The 9,196-nt window shown below is 37.0% G+C and overlaps 1 protein-coding gene across 1 annotated transcript; it reads right to left on the reverse strand.

Moving 5' to 3' along the window:
* LOC311217874 (arylacetamide deacetylase-like 4) lies at positions 1-8,573 on the reverse strand (the record flags this gene model as incomplete). The annotated part of the gene is made up of 4 exons (XM_084300231.1): positions 1-772; positions 2,357-2,420; positions 3,761-3,977; positions 8,403-8,573. 4 exons carry the CDS (start codon positions 8,571-8,573, stop codon positions 1-3), a joined length of 1,224 nt encoding a protein of 407 aa, XP_084156357.1.
* Positions 8,574-9,196: the final 623 nt, after the last annotated feature.

The following is a 9,196-nucleotide window of genomic DNA, read 5'->3' on the forward strand; positions in this document are numbered from 1 at the left end:
TTAAAAGCCTTTTATGAAGTTTACAGCGTGATCCACTATTTTACTTGATGAGGGAAAGGAGAAAATACTGTAACCAAAAAACGCTATTGTACCATGGAAGCCTTCTTCAATGTGGTACCAGGTCACTTTTACATCGTTGTCCTCTAAGCGTTTCTTGTACAGCAATCCATCATCCCTGAGCACATCATGTTCACAGGTAATTATACAAGCCTCAGGTAGGCGGCAAATAACAGCATCCTCTGCTAACAGTGGTGAAATTCTTGTCTCAAACAGTTCTTTAGTTTCTTCATGGACTTGAGGAACACATGGAGTGGGTAATGGTGGCTCATAATCCTGTTTGAATTTCTCTGGGATAAGATCTGGATTTATCCATTTCCTGTATTTCAAATTCACACTCTCAGGAACATGAGAACCGGCCAAAAGAGCTTCCTTCAGAGAGCAATCCTTATTCAAGTACTTCAGAATATAATGGACTGTACGTTCCAGAGACAATAAGGCAGTGAAGGCATTTTTCTGGTGAGATGGCAGATTAAAGTTCATGGCCTGGAGAAATGGATAGATCATGACCTGGGCACGTATCTTTGGGATGTCTGTTCTGTTTACTAGTTCTTGGCAAACATTAGCAGTAAAAGTGCCCCCTACACTGTCCCCACATACGATAATCCGATCAGGATCCACACCGTAGTTTTCTGCAGTCTTCAAAAAGTGAACAGCAGCAGTGAGACAGTCCAAATTCTGGGCTGGATACTTGCACTCAGGAGATAAACGATACCTGAAATATACAAGACTGCAATTTCTACAAATATATATATTTAATAATTGCTTGAATGTGTCAAATGCATCCATGGAATATATTTTTAGAAAAATTTGCCAAAAGCAGTGTTACTTACTTAGTTTAAAATTTTACATACTGAAGAGAAACAGAACAGCTTCCCCTCCCATTTCTGTCAAAATTCAGAGACTGTTGATCAATGAGGTTTGTTCTAGCATAATTTAAGAACACAGGGGCTTGACTAGTGCAGTCCAATCACCCACAATATAGAAAAACCACACATTTACTCATTTTCTGGTCAGCAGGGAAGTTTGCAATTCTCTTGTTGGGACTGACTGCATGCATGTATGTGTAGCTGTAAGTCAGTCCTGCTTGCCCAGAGAACCAACCAAGTTCTGGCTCCCAAGGCTTTTACACCGGGGACAATGATTATTATATTTTTATTGTATTAGTATATATTAGTATAGTATTGTATATTATTATTACACTTTAACATAATAATAGTAATTTAATAATATTATTATAAGCAACCACACAGTAAATGTACTGTGGTGACAAAGTAGCTTCCTGTAGACAATTATTTCATTTCTTTTGTTACTTGAAATGGGCGGCTTGCAGGAGAGTGATGTTAAAGTAACAGTCTGTTTAGTTCCTAACCAACAACATACTTGCACGTGATGAAAAAAGCTAGGCAGGCATAACAGCCCAGGCAAACACCCAGTCAGGTTTAAGGGAATGAAATATTGACCTCTCCTATGAGAGCAAGATGCATTTTTAATAACTACAGTTCTTTATTCTCTGTCTGTGCAGTCTTAGGTCTTTCTGGAGAATATTAGGTTTAATAAGGAAAAGCTAAATACTACCAAGGCAGTGGTGCAGGCAATCTCTGTTAACCCTTCACTGTTTGCTGAGGCACACTGCTCCTGCTGTTCTGTTTTTTCACTATTCTGCTAAACTAACTCAATGGATTCATAAAGTAAACATCTTAATAACTAGGGAATAAAAGGGTATCAATATAATATTTCAGAGTCATTTTAACACACCATGACTCACTCACATGTGGAATAAACAATTCATGTTCAAAACCAATTTCTCCTAACTTATTAAATTCTTTAGTAATGATTTTTTTTCCACAGGAGAATTTGTTGGAAAATAGAGTTTCTTTTTGCCACCAGCCATTTTCCATAAACAGAATGCCTTTAAAGGGAAGCAGTGGCCCATGTAGTTTTAAAAATATATTAAATTTTAGGCTTATTGTTTACTTTTTAAAATCATTCCTGAAGCCCCCTAAGTATTAGCATGAAATCAGAAAAGCTGTTTGTGATACATTATTATCAAACAAAGGCAATGATTTCTGTGGTGATAACATAAAACAACTGTGCCTATTCTGAAAACAGCTGCCAAACTGTTTGGGTTACTTTCTAACCCCTTACCAGGTGTACCTCGTCATTTCATGGCACGTGCTTGCCCACACGTATTGACAACGTAAGGATGGACAATACTAGAGCACATTTTCTTTTTTTCTATGCAAAGAAAAGTAAGGCTTGTTCAGAGGTGGGGAAGCACCGGGGGCAGCTCACTTACCCAACAGACATGACCACGGAATCAGATTCTCTGGCTATGTACCGGCATACTCTTTCGTGGCTTCCTGCAGAACAAATGTTGTTAATGGAATTAATAGCTTCAAATACTTGAAGCAATATCCTCCCTTCTTATGACATATTGCCATGACTGAGTTACACAGAGCTAACCAATTAACGGTGTTATTAAAGAGAGAGGACAGTTGGTACTGCGTCCTCTGTGTGGGCCCCTTGCCTATTTAGTGAGCTACTCCAATTTTCTCTAGAATAAAATAGTCTAGACTTCTGATCCTCAGAACACGCTGTAACAGTCATATATTTAGGGAAACTGTTGATCTGTAAGAAAAACAGGGATTTATTATTATTTATTACTACATACAATTTCTTAGAGTGATTGTAAGGGATAAAGTAGCTTGAGATCTTCATAAAAGATTATTACATTATTTCAAATTAATTGTGGGAGAGTTGGAGACTGACTTAGTCATGTCATATCATTTTGCTGTGGAAACGCTAATTGTATTACAATAGCTAAGTCTACATAAGTTCTATATTTGAAGCAGAGATTTGACTATTTGCTGAAGAATGAAAGATGCACGTGGTATGCCTCCAAAGAAATCAGTATATTTCTGTGTGGCTAATTCAGGCAGAAGTCCAAAACAACCAAATTATGTTATATTAAAATGTCTAATTATAAAAATATTCCATGGTAAGGCTGTGGGCAGAAATGTGCCTGTTACAATGTATTTAAAGATACACTGGGTTTTTCATCAGCCTTAATTCTGTCTTTGCTATATTTAGAAGATTTGGCTTACAGGTATTGTACAACGATGTGTTCTACCTTAAATCACAGAACCCTAACACCTTTTAATATGGGTGTATGTCTGCTGCCTGTAGAAACAGTATTTTTTAGGACTTGTCAATTACATATTTACAATTACCTGCTTCCTCTAAAAAATTAAACTGAAAAGAAGACATCCTAACTAAAGCCCATGCATTGTGGGCACATATTTAAAAATGGCTGCTGTAGGCCACTGAATTACACTGAGTGCTGTTTATAGACAAACCAGTAAATATGCTACAGGCAGAGATCAAAGGGAGGAATGCGGGAACTAACAACTTCTGTTAATTTTTCAGACCAAAAAGAATTTGTTTATTTAGCAACACCACTTACTATAAGGAAAATATATGCTATAAAGAGGGTGATATCCTATAAAGAATAATTTGGATATTAAATAAAGCCAGATTAAAGAGTTCAAATAGTAAAAACAAACATTAAATGCTTTCTGTCTCTCAGTTGCCCAAACTAAGCCTCAGTCACTTGGGTTCAGGAGAATTTATATATAGTTAACAACCATAAATATTTTTTAAAATAATTAGAAAAATCTCATTTTCTGTTTCAGTTCCTTACTTATGCCTCCGTACATCCCGCATCCTCCATGGAAGAAGATGACTCCTCTCCATTTGCTTGCAGATGGTAATCTTGGGAGGTAAATCCTCACTGGCACTCCATCAAAATGCAGATCCTTTATGAAGAGCTTTGAATCCCTGAATGCTGGCAGTCCACCACAAATCAACCTAATAAGTATGTGCTCCTTAAAGATACCTAAACTTTCTGAGGTCTTTGCCTAGGTATAAGAGGAAAAAATCAGTATAGGAACGAGAGAAATCAGTATAAGAAATCTAAATCTTTCCACTCTATAGGGGCTGCAAAAGGCCATGTTACCTTTTTCTATGTTGTATTTTGGTTATTTGCTATTTTCCAAATTCATTGGTTATTTATTGGTTATTATTATTAATATTAAACCAAATTTATTGGTTATTTGCTACTTTGCTTCCACAAATAACTCTAGTGGCTTTGTGATTGCACTTGTGAAAGTGAAAATGTACATCTTCATGATCTGAGATACCATTATTTCTGGAGGAATGTTGCAATACTTGTTCTAGGAAATATATAAATACCTTCTTGTATCTGTGATCTGGTTTTATCACATGTAACATCAAGAATTTGCTTAGGTATGCAGTTTAACTGTCGTGAGGCCTGAGGATCCATTTGTAGTCCATGAAGAGAAAGAGACATTTCTAAAGGACAATTCCAATTTCAGCTGCGTTAAGTCATGCTCTGGAAATGTCTGTTTGTCTCCACTGATTATAAAGGGAGACTATCTACTTCAGATGCCTCAGTTGAAGTCTTTAAGGTTAGGTGAGAAGAAAATGTCCCTGGCATGATGTCAGACGCAGTAACTCACTGGTCTTGGGTCATCTCCATGCCACAGGGACAGTGACAACAAGGTTTAAGAAAATCAGTAGTGCCTACCACAGAACCACAGAAAGGTTAAGGTTGGAAGGGATCTCAGGAGAAATCTGGTCCAACCCACCTGCCAAGCAGGGTCGTGTTGCACGGGATAGCATCCAGGTGGGTTTTGAATATCTAAATATCTAAGTAAAGAAGTGCTTTCTCAATAAAGTGGCCTAAATGAAGAACTTGGTGAGAATGATTCTGAACTTGATCTCCTTCTCCATCAGCAAAACCATTTCCTTTATCAAGATCCCACAGGTTATTTAGGAAATGGCACTAGAGCCAGGTTCTTAAATTTCTTAGGGAAAACTGATACTCTGAAGACAGGGTAGGTTTGTTGAATGTGTCACAACATTTTCCTATCCAAAGCCATTCAATTGCCAATAATTGAGATAGCCTGGAGGTCATCATGCTGGAATCCTCCTTCATTTTGAACACAGGTTGTAAGTGATGCATTTCCTGCTAGGAGCAACATTTCTTTCCCTGTTAAACGGTGACTTAATTGCCATTACAGACTATTACAATTCATCCTTCTGGAATGATGGTAATCATAACAAGCAATTTGTAAATGTTATTTTCCTCTTCTGAGCAACAGAAGTATATATGTACATGCTGTATCAATGCCTCATAAAATAATAGCCAGCTACGCTATTGTAAATTGGTCTTTCCGATCTCATGTAGCTGGCCTCTAACTCAGATTTGCTCTGTCTTGGAGAGAATTCAAGTATTGGCCTTAAACAGCAATTTTTCTGCATGAAAATGCAAAAATAAGACAAAGATGCAGAACTTTCTTAGGTGCATGAGCTCAGCTATCACATATACATGAAGCCAAAGCTTATGTGGGTCAAGTGTGTTGCAACAGCCAGTTCCTCACCAATGCATTTTTTCAAAATTTTTTTTCTTTTTTCAAGTTGAGTGAGGAGCAATAAAAGAAGCATCATGAGCCATGGAAGAGGGAAAAAATCATCTGAAAACAAAAATGGAAACCCAGAGATGATCTGGAGTTTTTTGATAACGCTGTGTGCCAGCACTGCCAACAGTGCTTGTGTTGTTTTAAGTCCCGGTTCCCACAGACAAATTGGATAGATATAGTTCTTGCCTTACAGTTGAAAACGGACATTTTTAGGTATCCTGAAGAAGGCAGAAGGTCAATATAAGAGTCAAGCTAATCCTGGCAGAAACCACAGGGTCAATATAACCTTCCCCAAAGAGCAATTTTCAAAAAATCTAGTGACTCGTAAGTCAGTGTTTTTGATGAAGTGATGATTTTGGAATGACTGAAGTTAACAGAATTGGTGTATTGTGTTTATTTAATCTCATCTGTACTTTCTAACATCCCTGGTTTTTTTAGAGCCCTCAGATGACAGATAATAATATATATGATAAACTTGGTATCAGAATATAACAAAAATCCTTTTTCTATTCCTTATCTTAGGAACTCTTGCCATCATAGAGGCATCTTCAGTTTCAGGGAAGAAAATGTCATGAAGGAGAATGGGGGAATTTGGTATGTGTTCTGTCGAAAATCTTTTTAATCAATAAGTACAAAATACTTCAGAACCAATAACAATAAACAAACAAACAAAAATAAATAAAAGGTATATCTATTCCTAGACAGATGTGATTGGTATTAGTAGGTGAAACGTATTGTATAAGCCAGGTTCTAAAAAGTGTATATACGTAAGAAAAAGAGGACCCAGATCAGCATGTCAGTATACCTATACTTGTGAAATAGGGTCTTTCTTTGAAAAACTATTTGCTGGAATGCCTAAATTCTGGCACAGACTTGCTTTTTACATGGGAGATCATATGGTGACCAGATTTTTACTTTAAAAGTGATTATGAAATCACATACGAAATAGCAAAGACCACTCCATTTGAGCTTCATGGACTTACAGACTACATTTGACAGTCCGTCTGTCTCAGTCACTTTGAAGTGTAATGCTTTGCCAATTAAAATGGTTATCAAAGCTTTATATCACAGTAAAATATGCACAGTCTAAATGCGTATCTGTAGAAATGGATTAAAACAAAAGCTAGGATATGAGCTAGGAGGCTTTCTCTCATCTTTTCTGTTTGAGATTGTCATTGATTTCTTCAAGAGCATGTGCATAGATGCAGCAGGAGCATCATATGTGTAACTATGCTCTAGATGATACGTTTAACTGCTTATGCAGGTATTCTAAGAGATATCCCAAATAAGTGGAAGTAAAGAGCAGAAGACTGTCCTGTGGCAGGAAAAAAAAAAAAAAAAAAAGAAAAAAAAAAAAGAGGTCTTTGCTGCAACATATGTGATAGGGAGTACAAACAGATAAGTCACTGGCACAAGAAGAGCTCCATTCATAAGAACAAAGAGGGTATATTCATCGTACATTTGTAATGCACAGAGCATCATATGCTTTGTAAGAAACCTGTGAAGTCCTCACTGCGAGGACAATTACTTCTCCAAGTATATAAATAAACCTAGAAATTCACCAGAAGTAGATGTATAAAAAGGTTTTTGGAAGCAAAGGGCTCAAGAAAATTAAATTCAGCGTATAGCAAATGTGGAAATGCATCTTTAAAACTATCCAGAAAAGGAAGTTGAAAATTCTGGAATATTATAAATAGAGATAGAATATCTCCATTGTTGCAGAACAACCACGTAGAGGCTGTAGAAGTAGCATCAGTAAGGAGAATCATCTGAAATAATCTTTTCATCAAACCAAGTATAGAAACATAGAGGACCTAATGACATCTAGTCATTTTATTATATTAAGTTCATATATATAGCTTAACATGAAGAGCAGCCTGAGATATGTAAGGACAGCAATTCTTCTTTCGTGACAGAAAATGCAGAAGGGTACATGGGTTGTAGGCCACTGGAGAATGAGGGACCTGATTTGGTGAATGCCTACTATGTGAGTTTAAGCAACCCATGTAAGTCTTTAATTGACTATAGTGCCCCAAAAGACTTTTCAGGATATGAGCCTTAGTTATTGTGTTCAACACATACAAGTAGGGGATTAGAGAACACCTCTGCTTGAGATGAGCCCCATACAAACATAAATGAAATCACTCTGTGGTTTTCCTGCAGACTTTCTTTTGATGTGGTATATGCCAAACATAACAGGGCTTGGGCTGCTTTTGTCTGCTCCTGTTGTCTTCTTTGAAATTTGTTGGGGTAAGAGCTGTTTCTTACTCTGTTGGCAAAGTAGATAGCACAGTGAGTCTAGTTTCCAGGTACTTAAATAATAAGTAGTAACAGCTCTAACTGAACCTGCTTTGTCCAGGAGGTTAGATTAGATGACCTCTGGAGGTCCCTTCCAACCTACATATTTCTGTGATAATTCACCAAGACACAGTAATTCAGCCACTGCAGAAATAAGAACATGATTAATGGGTAATACAATTACTGCTGGTAGATTAATGTTTAAGAAATTACCTCAAAGTGCACTCAGATACAGAAAGTCCATCTATTATTGTTCAGCCATTCTGTCTTTCACAGGACTAGCCATTTCATTATAGAAGGCAATCAAGTTACAATTGCAATGTAAACATGCAAATCTCAGTATTTAAAAGAGCTCACCTCATGAAGGCTGCTTTTATATACAGTATTAAAATACCAGATCAAATTTTGGCCTTTGCCTTTAAGTCTGTGTTACCATATGGTTCCTATTACACACAGTTGCAATATTTAAATGCTACATTTATAGTTCTACTCAATTTTTTCCTTTCCTGAAAATCACAATATCACAGAGCATGATAAACTCACCAGAATTTCCACCAGAGTATAAAAGTAATGGTACAAGCTGAGCTTTGATGGCTGGTCAACTTCAGGAGGAATTTTTGCCTTGAAAGAATCATAAGAAGTTGCAATTAAAACCAGTAATATAAAAGCAACTAGAATTCCTGCTATTAGTGCCAGAGCATAAAAGAATTCCATTTTTCTTTGGTGGGGATGATTTACCAGAGAACTGTTCAATATGATTCTGTCAATATTTATATGCTCCAGATTGACTCCACAGAGAAGTAATTTGCATACCAAAATTCCTCCGCCCTCCTCCTCCAAATCAGGCTGCCAGATGCTAGCAATAGACAAACATCCGGCAATGACTGCTGTTACAGCTTTGTTTAGCATGGCCAAAGTCAATGCCTACAATACTCACACTCAATATTTTGTATATTCCAGAATTGTAGATGGACTTTTATGTTTTATCTGGTTGAATTGTACTCTGATTTATGGGCCTGAAAAGCTATGTGAGATTTTTTTCCAAGGGTACTAGTCACTGTAATGAAAGAGACTACCTCTGCTTATGAACGCATGGAGGACTGGCAATGCTGAACTCCAGTTTGATCCTAAGACTTTACATTTAGTGCTGATCTTATTTATTTATTTAATGCTATATTGCTGAGGCACACAGCTGGCCAGAACAGTTAGAACAGACTGAAGTAGATCTAAAGGAATTTTGCTTTTAGAGGTGAGTACAGAGCTATCAGCTTTGGAAACTCCCTGAGCGTGCAGCAACGGTCTTGGCTCACCGAAGGTCCAGTAATATGAGAGGGAAA

The sequence above is a fragment of the Netta rufina genome, assembly GCF_964035555.1.
Source record: "Netta rufina genome assembly, chromosome: 22".
In the NCBI taxonomy this organism is placed as follows: Eukaryota; Metazoa; Chordata; class Aves; order Anseriformes; family Anatidae; genus Netta; species Netta rufina.